General features: G+C 42.9%; 1 protein-coding gene across 1 annotated transcript in view; it reads right to left on the bottom strand.

Moving 5' to 3' along the window:
- Positions 1 to 12,087, bottom strand: part of cntnap2a (contactin associated protein 2a) — a gene marked incomplete at both ends in the record, with an annotated part of 289,529 nt that extends 277,442 nt beyond the window's left edge. Inside the window, one exon of the mRNA XM_080854815.1 lies at positions 12,000 to 12,087. Coding sequence (XP_080710941.1) covers positions 12,000 to 12,087 — 88 coding nt within the window. The remainder of the gene's footprint in view (positions 1 to 11,999) is intronic.
- Positions 12,088 to 15,225: the final 3,138 nt, after the last annotated feature.

The following is a 15,225-nucleotide window of genomic DNA, read 5'->3' as shown; positions in this document are numbered from 1 at the left end:
GATGAGGTTTTGTGTTTAGAGTTTAGAGAAAATGAGTGACTGTTTCGAGAATGTGTTTTAGCAATTGTAAAAAACTGTAACATATCAGCACAGGGCAGATGAATCTAGAGACTGAGTAATTGCCTTTTCGTTTCTCGGGGACTATTACTGTATGTGCACTTAGGCTCAATGCCACCTTCTTAAAGGAGTACAGGCATGCAAGGAGGCATAAGGACATGTAAATGAAATAGATGCAGATCAAATCAAAATGGACTTTGCTCCTCAGAACACAAGAGGGTCGCATCAGAGAGGAAGGAGGAGATGGATGAGAGACGGTTGCTAAGGCTTTACTCCTGCCCCCTTTAGCGTTTTATTAACGAAGACATTTAACTTTCTAATTTCAAAATGGATTTTTTTTCTTTTCTTTTTTTTTTTCAACAGAACATCCTTGCGCACTCTTTGACGAATTGAAGATACGGTAACCTTCGACTGAGTGTGTACATATTCAGCACTGCATTTATTAATTTTGATGAGCCCTACCTGTAAGCATGCAGGCCAAACATAATTATGAACGAAGCCCCAAGGCATGGAATAGATTGAAATGACATGGGCTTCGGATCTCATTTGAATAACAGACTTTATTAACTTTATTAACAAAAAGAATAGTTCAGTAGTTACCGTATTCATTATTTTCAGCCAGGTGTAATTTGTCTGATTAATTGCTTCTCATATCTCTAGAAGCCACAGGTTTATCAGCACGGTGATTTCACCAGGTTGCGTAAGCCTTCTATATACCTAGGAACGAGCCCAGATCATTTGTTAATGCTAACGCCATTATAAGATGCCATAAAATGATCTACATAATTATCTAACAGTGCGGTCCAGCATCTCTGGTTCCTAGCCGTGGTTTACCCCTTGCCTCCTGCCTGTGTCTCACCAATGCTTTTAACCATGTTTCACTGTGCAGTCTGTGCTGGATTATCACACTGATACTCTTAAGCCTTGTGCCAAATCGATGTTTTCACCTGTTTTCTCCCTGCCTGGGCTTTGTCTAGTTTTGCTGTGTTTTTTGCCTTCTGCCTTGTTAAGGAGCTGAGTAAGGTTTTGTTTTTAGAACCTCTGCCTGTCTGACTGGTTTAGACCCTTGGCTGGTATTGACTCTTAGCTGGTATTGACCCTTGTCTTGTATAGACCCTTAGCTGGTATAGTGATTCAGCGTGCTGCCTGTTCCTATGTGGCTCTGGCTTTTTCTTTGTCTTTCGGTTTGATGAGCATTGCATGCCTTTTGCCAACTGTTTTATAGTTCCGCCCTGTCTGCCTGTCTGAAGATCACTGTTCAGCAGGTTGGTTGTGCCGTTGCCTGGATCACTAAATAACTATTTTCAACCTTTATTCTCGCCTGCTTTGCTTTTTGGTCCAAATTTTGGAACAGAGGTCAAGGCACAGCACAATTAGAGCAACTAGGCTATAAGCTACCAGGCAAAAGTGTGTCCAAACTAAATTAGATCTTCAGCACACCCAAATGAGCGCAAGCTACAAGTACTGACCACGGTGAAGAATGACCAGTTGCAGCATCTGTGTTGCAGGGATTCCATCACACAATTAATGTTGTTTCTTGGTCAGGAGAATATCCTTTCATTTATATTTTTGAGGATATGTCTCATCCAGGAAACAAGCAAGCCATTGACAAAGCATGAGTTTATGTCTTACAATCACTACTATCAATGTTCAGTGAAAAGCCTAACACAGAAGAAGACCTGAACAATCTGGTTATACATTTAACCTGTTAGGAGGTGAAATGACTCAGGCCCCTAAAATAACATGGCAACATTGAACTGTAATGATATCAAATTTGTGTCACAATTAGATTGACAGTGCACTGCTAAAAATATCATTACTTGAACAACTACGCACAGTATGTTGATTATTTCATTCAAGAAATGCCACTCAAGTGTGTGTGTGTGTGTGTGTGTGTGTGTGTGTGTGTGTGTGTGTGTGGGTGTGGGTGTGTGTGGGTGGGTGTATCTAGGTTCTTAAATCAGTCAGCCTTGAAGAGCAGTTCAAAGGATGTGACTGACAACTATGCTCTTAGGATGCCAAGTGTCAAGTATCTGATGAAAACTAAACAATGGCAGAAAAATGGCTCCCCTCACACCCTTTAATAGCTATGCTAACTGCATCTACTGACAGGAAAAATCAAAAGGAATGGTTTATTTTAGGCCTGGGGAAACTTTTATCATGCCATCAGTATGTGCTGATGGGAAGGCTACAAGTGGGTTGTACCAGAGTAGAAGCCACAGGCTTTTGTAAGGTTCCTCTTCTAATTCATTGTGCTTTGCTTGAGTGAGAGGGAAGGAAAGAGAAAAAAAAGCTTAAAAGAAGACGGGTAGCAGATCGAACCGGAGCTATGTGGAAAGAAAAATTCAAGAGGAATTAAGATGACTAACCAAGAGAGCGTCTCACTGAGATCTGATCCCCCTGGGAATGTGTCACAGAATTTCTTCACATTGCCGTGGAGTGACAGTTCCACATCAAAGGTTGAGAGCTTGCTAAAGCTGGCAGGAGAGTAAGCAGCACAAGAAAAGACCATCGCATCCACAGCCAATAGCAAAAAAAAAAGAAGCTGTCTGACACCATGCCCGGAAAAATGTCCCTAAAACTGGAACGCCACCGCACACTGCACACCAAACACCAACCCTCTTCAGGCTAGAGAAGAGCGCTGCTTAACACATCGTGCTAATAATTATTGAGCCACTCAGCTTGCACTAAGCAGGTTGCTAAATGCAAATTGCTCTGCTCATTGCAATCTTGGGGCAATGCTGTTTGCCATCGAGAGCTGTTGCACGCCGGGCAAAATCACGGCCACACCTGCAATCCGTTTGTCGGGCAGAAGCATGTTGTTGCGCAGATCGCGCGTGGCCGCCTTGTCTACTGAAGGCCTGTCAAAAGCCGCGCATCGCTAATAGGCTCTCCAGATTAGCGGGCTAAGCTGAGAAAGCTGAATGCGAGTGAGGCTGGTGAGGGCTGCAGGTGCCACTCTCTCTGTGGCCTCCTGGGCAGCACTGACTCGCCTGGCATGGCCCGCATGAGCAAGAAGCAGCCAGACCTCTGCCCCACTCCGCTCAGCCACGCTCTGCTCATCCCGCTTCTGAGAGCCTCTGCCTTTCCTATTAGGCTTAATGCGTCATCCAAAGCCTCCCATGCTGGTGCCACCCTCTCCCTCTCTCTCTCTCTCTCGCTTGCTTACGCGCCTCTATAAATACCAGTTGCTGGAGCCCTGGCACGACCCCCCAGTAAGAGATACTAAAACAGGTCAAGGAGGTTCTGTTTGAAACAGGTCACTCCCCCCAGGGCTGTCCGGGTTGGGGCGGGAGAGTGCTGTTTGCTTAGCAAATTGGTCAGCAACCTAATTGAGAGCCACCCCCAGTGCCAGCGTAACGGGTAACGGACACAAAGCCATTAACAGATTTGAGAGATGCAGCCACGGGTGGCCAGAGGGCCGGCTGAGAGGAGTTAAAACTACCAGTTGGGTGAGGGGGGAGTGGTTTTTTTTTGTTCGTTTCTTTTCCCCGGCGTGGCACCACAGGGTCAAGAGGATCTTAGCACATACTGTATATATATAAATAAATCCAGCTCCGGCATGTTGGGTGAGATATTGAAAATGAAAATCGTTCAATGTCAACACAAAGGTTTTTGAGGTGATGGCATGGTTTTGCTGCCGGAGATGCATTCTCGTGTCTGTATGCATCCTGCCGTTCTCTGTCTCTGTCTCCCCATCTCCCCCTCTTTCCCTTTTCTCTCCATCTGTTTCTCTTTCCTTCTCTTTCTGTCTCTGCCTGACACTCTCTCCCCCTCTCCCCCCTGCTTGGCAGGAGAAGGGAGTAATGTGTCACTGTTATACTGCCTATGAAGGACTAAGCCTCACTATGCAAAATCAGCCCTGAAATGGTTTCCCCTGTAAAACAAAGCATCGAACCGCACAACTCTTCCCTGCAGCAACCGCTTCGAACATATTGTTTTCCTCTCCTCTTGAAAGCTTTGTGGTCTGAGACATGTGGATGCGGGGGTCTCTGCGTTTCTCACAGTTTGTCTACAGCTCTCTCTCTTTCTCTATCCTCCTCTCTCTCCCCTGTTGACATTTACCGGAGGGGAAAGTTGAGTGTGGTGACTGGCATTAAAGACTTGAAATAGAGGCGTCCCTCCCAGGCAAGGCTAAACATCACCCCATCATACCACCCCCCTCCCGCCCAACTCCTTGCCTCTGCACACGGAGATGACATCGGTGGCAAGGCACAGTGATTTCTCAGCATCAACGAGTGCCACTGTGTCTCTCTCTTCAAGTGTTTTTACACTGCCAGGGCAGAGAAGAGCGGGGGTTGGCTATGGGGGCACAGCCAGTTCCAATCACAGCCAGGCTAGTACAGCCTCCAAACAAACAACCAGGGCTCTCTGTTTTATTACCAGGGTTCTGTTTGATTTGTGTGAATGGGCCCATGGAGCAAGCGACAGGTTCCGCAATTGCCTGGATAAATGCCTAAAATGTACACACGCAATGAATATTCATTGGATTAAGAAACTATCTGACTTGACTTATGGTTTGATCTTGAGAGCATGGCAGAGTGCAGTGAGTTTAGCTCGAAGAAGATATTCAGATACCTCGGCTATGCAGGAAATGATATAGGTCATAGCTTAATATGGAACCGCAATTTGTATATCTTTGTAGTTTCTCGCTCTCTCTTAGCGAAAGCATGTTATTAAATCCATTACTACAAGCTGAGAGCAATCACTGAATGAAAAACACATGATTTGGAGCAGTTGTTATGTCTAACTAGCCTGGCCATTACCAGCCTGTGACTCCATTTCATTCCGTCTTTCAGTCTGGGCCAACCCAATGCATTTTGGTTTCCGAGATGGGCGGGTGCTTATCTTGAGGTTTAAAATCATTGGAGTTCCCTTAACCAATCAGCAACGTTTAGTAAGCATTCGGTAGATTAAACTCTTCCCAAAGCCAGTTGGGAGAAGAGCTACGACGTCCTTTCCAATCATAAAACTTACAAGAAACTACTCTTGTTCTCCTTTTAATTTTCTGATGTTCTCGAGAGTTGAGACAACTTTTCCGATAGCTTTTCGTGTCTTTTCCTCCAAGGCGAGTTTTGCGTCACAGCTCTGAACTGTTCGCTGATTGGTCCTACAAAATTTTGAGTCCTGGAGACGATTGTCAACGGGGTTAGGCCAGACTGAGTATGAGCTTGAAATCAATTCAGGCGGAAATACGTAGGCTGGTGTCACCAGGCTAATGTTTAACCCTTAATAGGACATAACACACAAACTAGCGCTAACCACAGGCCTGGCAATTTCTGAAAAATTTACTTAATGCAGGAAATAAACTCGTTAAGGGGATCTAATTGGGCTCAGAATGAAAGAATGCTGGACGAAACATCTTATTTTCAACATCACAGAAGATACAATTTCAGCGATGGATCAAGGTTTTTTGTTAAATTATTTTATTACAAACGATAATGCTCAGATTAGAAAATACATAGCATCAACTTCCTTAGTGCGGCTAGGTATATACTTAACTTGATAGCTCTTTTACAAACAACCTACTGAAGCACTTAGCTCCAGCAAACCTCTCACAGAAGACTGAAGACTGGCCAGGGCAGTCTCCCAGTCTCTCTACAATATGTGAATTATTCAGTAGGAGCTGGCGGATTAAGGTGGATTGTCTTCTTCTTCGCTCACTGAACTATGTCAAGGCAAGGGGAAGGGGAAGGGGAAGGGGAAGGGGAAGGGGAAGGGGAAGGGGCAGGCTGTTTTGAGAGAAGAGTCTTCGTTGATATGCGGTGCCAGTAAGTCATTACAATCCAGTAACTGACATATCACCCCCAGATGCAGATTATGCCATTGAAATGGATCTGAGATTTGCCTATGTTGTAATCCACGAGTTGTTTGGCCTAGAAACTGACATAATGACCAACAGTATGTGCGTATTGTAAATACAGAGCAAGCATATTATGTGCCTAAAGGAAAACTGAGTTGGAAGGTAAACCAACGTGCTGGAATAGTCATCAAAGCAGTCATGGTCCATCTAAAGCAAAGGCAGGGACAAGGTTCTCCATTCAAACCGATCAATTTCCACACTGCAAATCATTACTGTGATTCATACACTGATTGCTTAAAACTGAGGCATGTCGAATTCTGCTATATAGAATCCACTGTTCACTAAAACTGACACACACACACACACACACACACACACACACACACACACACACACACACACACACACACACACACACACACACACACATACAGAGCGCAGTGCACAACATCCATTTACTGCAGGAGATTTGGCCCAACCAAAATCAATATTCACAACCAAGATAATCCAAGGTCATTATTAGACAGCAGAAGATAAACCCTCTGAGCAGAGCACCAGAAGGCGTGGATGCAAACAATGCTAACGGTGAGCCAACTTAAACAGCTCCGCATACATACATCTCATCCTAGGATTTAACCTGCCCTCGCAAATCCTCAGCTAAGGAATTATGACTGACCGTGCAGCCAGCAGTGTTTAACCAAATGAGTGGCTGTGTATTAGACCCTCATTATTTCGAGCAAGGGGAGGAGAGCATCACCGGGATAAAGCTGCTGACCACAACAAAAGTCTCCATTGGTATTAGAACTGAGCATCGCAGGCCTCACACCCTGAACTGGACTACGTGCGCATCTGGCTGCAAGACAAATATCGCAGACAGTAATCTTTTTAGATATAGCTTTTTGCATTTTTTTCCATCTGGATTACGGATGTACAGTGGACTCTTAACTGGTGGTTTAGAGTGTGTGAGTGTGTGTGTGTGTGTGTTTGTGTGTGTGTGTGTGTGTGTGTGTGTGTATGTGTGTGTGTGTGTGTGTGTGTGTGTGTGGTCGTGTGTTTGCGCCCTACATTTTTAGCCATGTTTATCCTCTCCTGCTGAAAATCGTCCCCCAAAATCTATAACCGGCAATTCCAATTAGGTTTGTGTTACTACACCGTCTATTTATTTGTTTCCAGCCCCAGGCTGCAGAAATGTAGGTCTCTGCAAGTTGGTCAATTTCCTTTTATGTTTAAGACGTACAGTAAAAGTTAGAGTCATTGCTCCATGTTAAATTCTTCATGATTTTTTTGTCTACAATGCATTTTTGTTGCTTGGTTGCATTGAATCCCCAGTTTTCAGTGCACACAACTATTCTGGGCTCCATGCACATTACATAACACATCATTGGGGCATATCTCATAAATACTGTGCCTTATGGGAAACATGACAATCGTAAACAGTAAATAACACAGAATCAATGTCATACAAAAAAGAATCAATGCATATTCCATGAATTTTAAACACATAAAATTAATAAAACTGTGTACTGGAATGCATTGATTCTTCTAGATGCTACAGAAATGAGAAATTCACTAATTTAGCGCAAACCGAATTCAATGCAGGCCCTCATTTGCAGTCAGTCTAAATATACTGCGCCTCCATGGCTGCCCATCCTCTATGTTATGGCTCTGAAGAGAGCTGTGTTTGTAGGCCATTCAGGTTCCTGTAAGTGTACTACTGTAAGGCATCAGATGAAGAGTTCTCCTCTCCCACAGAGCCAGCAGAGGCAGGCTCTCTAAGATCACTCCCATATTCCCTGCGCGTGTGTGTGTGGTCCGTCTCTCTCTGTGTGTGTGTGTGTGTGTGTATGTGTGTATGCGTGTGTGTGTGTGTGTGTGTGTGTGTGTGTGTGTGTGTGTGTGTGCGTGTGTGTGTGTGTGTGTTTGTGTGTGTGTGTTTGTGTGTGTGTAAGAAAGAGAGAGAGTGAGTGAGTGTGTTTGTGTGTGTGTGTGTGTGAGAGAGAGAGAGAGAGAGAGAAAGTGTGTGTGCGTCTGTGCGTCAGAGAGAGAGAGAGAAAGTGTGTGTCTGTGTGTGTGTGTATTTGTGTTGTGTGTGTGTGTGTGTGTGTACCTCAAGCTTCACTGAGCATGTGTGTATGTGTATGTGTAATCCTCTGACTGAAGCCCTTGCATCACTGAGAGTGTATGTGGTGCACCCAGCCAATGCATTAGTGAGAATGAGAATGTGAGTGTGTGTGTGTGTGTGAGAGAGAGAAGGAGAGCATCACTGAGCGAAGCATAACACCCCCCCCCCTTCTGTGTGAGTGTCTGTGTCCTCAGAGGAAAGTCCTTTAGTGTATCTTGAGCCAGGTTACCAGATGCATTTAGTGGCTCTGCCTGTACTTGTCTCTCAGTGGCCCAGAGCACTATAGTGATCAAGGGCTCAGGAGTGAGTTCTACTACATTAAGATGAGATAGTAGGGTAACAACTGAACCAACTCGCTGCTATGTTAAGATCTATATAGTAGCCTGGATATAAAGGTCCTGCTTTGCCTTTTGGAGGAGGTGCAGGTTTTTTAAATTGGTGTTTTTCATTATTATCTCTTGTACATGCATTTCTTTCATTAGCTAATGCTCTTAGGAGCACTGCCCCAACTTTGAAGATCTTCAAGACAAAGTTGACTAATCTCTATTTCACCACTTTATTCTGGCCATGTCAAACAAACGTGAAAATGTTCCGGCCTTCATCAGATCCTTAACTTAAATGGTTAATGAAACATTGCCCATTTGTGATAACAACTACAACCAAAACAATGTGTACATCACTCTGAGTAATATTAGACCCTGAAAGATGGCAATTAATCAGAATTACACACTGTTTGACAATGACAGATCTGCATATCTGAAATGTCAATACATCACAGTGACAAGAGAGTGCTCTGGAAAAATAACAGCTCATACCAAATATTAGTCTTAATGCATGATAATAAAAATAATATCCAATGGATGAGGATACATGAACACACACACATTTATACATAGGCTGTACTATCTAAGTCGTATACCTAATGGCTTCACATTATCATCTAACCCAATCCCCAGGCAAAGATGTAATTGGAACGAGGATGAGTCTTTGTAGTTGAATGATAATCTTGAAGTCTTGATCTGTTAAGCTTTAATGTCCCAAGGTCATTACAAACTAAGATCAGTTAGTCAAAACACTTCTGAGACTGTATGGGGAAGTCACATCTTAAACGCATTCCTATTTATAGGAAACCCCAAACCTCAGGTTTTCATAGAATACACATTCTATCTGGCTGAAAGGAAGTAGCTGTACATCTGGTAAGACAAATGTTGTTACTACAGATGCTTGAATACTCCATTTACATAGCAGGATTAAGTAAATTAATTTTACAGCAAGTTTTGTTGTCTTACACAAAATGAACCCTCTTTTTTAGGTTTGGGAGGAAAGTAAAAGAGCAAAATAAAACAAACGAAGCTCGCCGGAGCTGTGAGAACCAATTTACCTCGGAAAATTCAGTGAATGTGTATAACCTGTGGGGAACTTTCCATTTGGATGGACAGTTCAGCCGAGAGCGCAGCGCTCTTTTTACTGAGGACTCGGGAGGGTCGGAACGTTTCAATTAATCCTCCAACAGCGACCCGAGCTGTTGTGGGTGACAGACGCTGGATGACCACATCACAGAAACTCCTTTTCAACACCTCCCTCTCCTTTTCCGTCCTTACACTCAAATACCACACGGGAGACAATTAAGTTTTCTCAAGTCTATCGTTAAAAGTACATTTTGTGTCTCACACAGATCCACTCTCAATAGACGAAACCAAGGGCCCTTTTCTCATTGTTCTCTATGGGAAAATGTTATACTGATTCAGCACGACTGTGCTACAGTGATGGAAGGGAGACTGACGAAGTGGAATTTGAGCACTGTCTATTTAGATACAAATTCTCTCTGGACAAGCGTTAATCCTCGGCAGGGGCTCCAGGAAATAGGCCGAATGAGGGGGATTGACTGTGACACCTTCACATTCTCTTAAAAAAACTTTGCGTTCTAGCAGGTTGCTGAGCTGTCAGTTAGCCTCCCAGCATTTGAAGATGAGCTCCCCGTGCTGATCTATCCGAATGACTGACTGAGCCTCATTGAGACGTGATTGCAAGTCGACGTGTGGTAAAGCATGAAACTGAATCCTAAAAACTATACGGTTCTCCTTCGCTCCTCATGTACGCCTTAATTTTAGCTTAAGTCTGGTTTATAAACAGGTATGGTAGGTAAATTAGCAGGAAGACAATAATGACAATGATATTGAAGGAATTAGGGGCATTCTGTTTCTGGAAAAGGTCTAGGCAACACATTGGCTTGTTCAGTGGTAGAGCACAGAAAACTATACGGATATGTAACATTGTACTTCTTCAAATTTACATTTGGCGAACAGTAATACAACATAGCCAATTTTGAACTCTGTTGAATTAATTTAATTTCAATTTAATTAAATTGTATTTATAGTGCCAAAACAACACAATTGTCTCAAGGCGCTTGACAGAGTCCAGAGCCTGAACACCCCTGGAGCAAGCACCCCCCCGGAGCAAGTCTTCACTTTCACCTTTTATTAATGCGTACCTCACACCACTTGCAGCCGTGTAGAAAACATTAAGGATCATCAAGAATACTCTGAATATTTGCCAGAACTAAGAACTTATCAGGACAACGTCTAATTTCTGTCCATAAAGACAACTAGCCTATTCCTAGAACTTAATCTTATTATTTTGTACTATAGACAACAAATAGAAAATGAAAATAGTGAAATAGTGTTTCAGTGACTGCACAGGTGATTTCCTCCGTGTGATTTATGTGAGGCACAACGGGAGATGCCAGTACCAAGACCATCTGTAACGATCATTTGTAGCCCAGTCCTCCCTTCTGCCCCTTTATGTATACTTAATATTGACATGACTCTGAGGATGTAGGCCATATCTAATGTGGGATATAGGAAACGGCAAGCTAAATGAATAGCAAACAGAACAAGAAAACATCATACTCAAGAAAAAAATGCTATAAAACATAGCATAATATCTTACGAATGTAATTACTGTAATAAAACAATACAGCTACTTTGAGTTTATTTGCAATAGAACGTATCATTTTGGATATGTTTCACAATCGAGGGAACATGAGATTCAAAAACAACGAGACGTTTTGAAATGGCATATGTACAAACGTAGTTCAATGGTTGATGGCGACAGCATCTAATCTTATGGGGGGATATTAATTGTGTCGTGCTGCTTCCAATGGTTAAATTGTCATCCGTTTTGACCATTAAAACTAATTAGTACATGTGTCTGGTGATTGGTCCGAGATAAATTACGTTGCCTTGAAACTGAACTAGTGTTTAATGTGGACTCTGTATTATAACAAACAATTGAAGGCAAAATGTGGACAAAAACAGTGACTGCTGTCAGCGTGAATTGAGCTAAACTATTTCACAATGACATCATACATCGCCCAGGACTCCAGCCTTTGCCCACGTTGTCTAATGACCCAAGGAAATTCTGCTGATTGAGACACCTGTTAAAGAAGGCAGCATGAACCCTTGACATTCTCCCTCATGTAAGCAGACCAAATCCGCGAGATCACTCCTACAACTGCCAGCATCCCTTTCTCAGCTGTCTGACACACATCCTACTCCGTGATTAATGAGACTGCATCCTAAACACGTCCACTCATGACACAACCAATTCAGAGGCCAGTTGACTAAACGTCTGCGATTTCAAAAGAAAAATATCGTCAGCCACAGCCAAGCATCAAACCGAGTGTTGAGCGAAAAGTAAAAGGTCTGGCATCTGTATAGTCGTAACACGCTTGTTTCTGGTGTCTTGAAACACTTCCACGACAAGGAGACAAAGTGCTCTTGGCGCACTACATACTTGAATCTTTGCAATGTAAGTGCCGTGGAATTCTCTGTGGCTACTTTTCGGCATGTTTCACTAATGTGTCTGTCTCTGTGCAAATTAAATGTCTCGATTCACAAAACCCAGAAAACCATCACAAAACTGTGCGTAAAGAATGCCAGCTCGATTAGTGCCCTGCACTGCCCTATCCGTGAGATAAAGCACTTAGCACAAGGCACGATATATACCGTAACTTACGGGGTGATGGAAGAGCTGCATTAAAGCTGCTGATGCGGCTGAAAATCCACAGCAATATCGTCAACCTCGGTCTTGGAAGTCGAGGCATCTTCGCTTCACTCTGCCGACGAAAAAACACAACACCGAGAACTATCTCTTCACTGGTATTTCTCCGTGTGCCAACGCTTTCGAACACTGACTGCACTGTCCCTGCAGACAGGCGAGAGTCCCGCTCTGACGGCGTTATGTGCAGTGAAGACAGAAGACGGTACTGCTTCTCTTCTCTACTTTGCTTGCAGCGGAGTAAAGCGGCACCACATATACTCTCATGCAACACGTAGCCTTTAACGACAACTAACAGCAGACGGGATGCGTTTTTCAAGCCATAATGACGGCCCTTCTGAAATGGTGCGCTTCCAGGCGGGTTGCTGTCCAGGTGCTGAAGTTAATAGTTGCTGCGCTCTTGTCCCAGCCCTCGGTACATATAAACACTACCCCCTTATCCCACTAGTTGGTACGGTCCGCAAAACAGTAGGACCGTCCTCACGAGGGAGGGTAGGAGTTGAGTGACTTCTCTTGGGACAGCGAATGGATTGAGGAAGTCCTATAGCCATTTATAATTTATCATAATGCAACACTAGCAGAAAAGTTGCAATCTTAAAATGCCCGAAGCATTTACCAAATGTGTGTCAGACGTCTCTAAACCCCTGCACTGCTGATAAAATGTAGAACTGACAAATATTTAATGCCAATCAACTATCAACTACTCCACACTGATGTTAACTTGCAAAACAAGTCTTGCATTCTTGAAAGTGCTATGGCAGTAAGAAGCCTATTCCGCATTGTACATGTGATTTTTCAGAGATTGTTCAGTAACAGAGATATAACAAACTTATGTGACATTCCTACCTTTCGTGTACTAACACTAACAGTTTTGTGACATGTCTAGATAGGCACACTATTTATGAGTGCACATCTATCCAAAAGTATGAACTGAGTCCAACATCATGCAGATTAAGAGGGAATATGATTCAAGTTAACAGAATATTTGTGGACTGTCCATGGAGTGGATAACTGTGAGATATGTATTGTTGTAATATTTGACAGAAATATTTGAACCTATCATTTGCAAACACTCCGTCAATCACAGAACCTTATAATATAGATTAGATGACAGGCACAGCAAGAGACAAATCACAGTAAAGAATTGGATGGTGTATTAGTTCCTTACCCTCTCATCATGTTCCAAAACTAACTTCTTTTTTTTTTTCAATGGAACTTGAGATAACTGCCATCTGTGCGACTTGAAGACATGGCAGCTGGTGCCCTCTCTCTGTCTGTCATGCCTTCTTGGGATTGAACATGTTTGAAAATATGCTGCAGGTTTTCACCGTATCTCTTCTTCTTAGATCCTTCTTCTGAAATGTTTTAAGTGTGAAAACGTCCCATATCCTATCCTAATATGTGTCATATCTTTATTTATCCTATTGCAAATAAAACATAACTCATGCCCAAACATGATGTGATTTGATTGGCTTGTAGTCATTTTCACTTTTCAAAAACTCTTCAGCACAGACCTTCTGCTTTTGCCTTGTTTACTTGAGGCCTAGAATTTGTCCATCGATTTGTTCAGGCAATGGCCACTGAGGAAGATTTAGTTTTGACCACTGCATTCTTAAAGCCAGTGCTCTGGCAGGCTGCATTCAGACTGCTGCCATGCTGCTACTGGAGCTGACCTCAGCAGGCCTCTGGACAAAGTCCTGACCAGGTCTGTCCTTCAGTCAGTGGATACATGCAGTGCTGTATTGAAGCAACGGTATGTGTGAATTAAATCAGCGATTTTAATCCCATACACTTTTGGTCCAACTCAGTGAATTACTCCTCATAAGCTGTTCGTTTAGTGTTTGCTACAAAAATGTCGGTGGTCAGACACAGTCCTGTCTCTGTAAATGTGGATCAAACATAGTGGCTCGGACCGAGCCATTGACAATCCGAGCCAATCAACGCGGTGCTTCAGGAGCACGGAAGGGAGGGGTGTCATTTGATTGCTCTGCTCTGCCTAAATATCAGCAACGTTTACAAAACGGCATCACGGACTGCATCTTTAACCACTTTTTGAAGTATGTTTTCATAGGCAACTACTTGTAGTGTCATCTTCAGATTCATAATGATGGTATTAGGTCATGTGAGGAACAGACAAACACACTTCTTGTTTCCAAAAGCTGGCCATGCTGTGCACTATGTAGTTCTGTGGTCGGAGACGGATCACCCTGTGAAAACGTAAGAAAAGCTTTCACAGCATGACACCACCAACTATGCTGCCAAAAGAATCTAGATAACCTGCTAGCAAGCTTTTATCAGTGGCAACTCTGCTGTTGTTGGTGTTTTGACCGGTTATTGCCTGCCTTTTAGTCTGCTAGTGTCACACCAAAACTATTTACTGCTTCTTTAAATGCTCAAGAGGAGGAAGAGCAGAAATGTCAGTGTTAATTGGATCTTCAGGTGCTTTCTGCTTTTCAAATGGCCCGCAGTGTAACTGAAATAAGGGACAACTTAGAATGCAGTGTGAGTCTTATGTGTGTGTATTGTCACTGTCATCATGACACTTTTTACAGAAAAGGGTCAACGGTTAGGGTTCCGATTCTGTTTCACGAAGACACCTACAGTATATGCCATTCAGTGTGCAAATGACTATCAGATTGTATCTAGAGTCTGGACTATTCAATTATCTAATTTCATTTTTCTTTTGTCCAGCAAATGAATATTTCACACAGAGATGTAATATCCCCATTGCATTTTGATGAGATATGGCTGCATGAATGAGAAGTCTTTAAACAGTTCCCAAGCCAGAAAATGCTGATGTGCTACATTTCCAACCACTCAGTAATTCTGATATGGCTAACATGAGTTTTTTTTTTCGTCTCAAAAGGAAATAATTTCAATATCTATAGTTACCTTTGTCATTTAATAAGTCTTGTGAATAATTCAGTTCCTGACTTCGTCTTGTGGCCATAATTAACTAAGTGAAACAAGGGGCCTACGGTCTCTGCAGAAAAGAGCAGATTCCAGTGCTGGGAGTCCCTTGTATTATCTACAAAATCTAATAACTTCCCAAAGAGTTGGAGAGTCCTTGAGGGTGGCATGAATTGATGCACTGAAAGGAATTCCTTGATCTTCCAGAGAAGAGTAGATTTTTGTGCTATTTGACTTTTAATCTCACATATTACTGTCTCATGTAACAACTGTA

The sequence above is a fragment of the Sprattus sprattus genome, assembly GCF_963457725.1.
Source record: "Sprattus sprattus genome assembly, chromosome: 17".
Lineage (NCBI taxonomy): Eukaryota > Metazoa > Chordata > Actinopteri > Clupeiformes > Clupeidae > Sprattus > Sprattus sprattus.
This window is presented reverse-complemented; position numbering and strand designations above follow the sequence as displayed.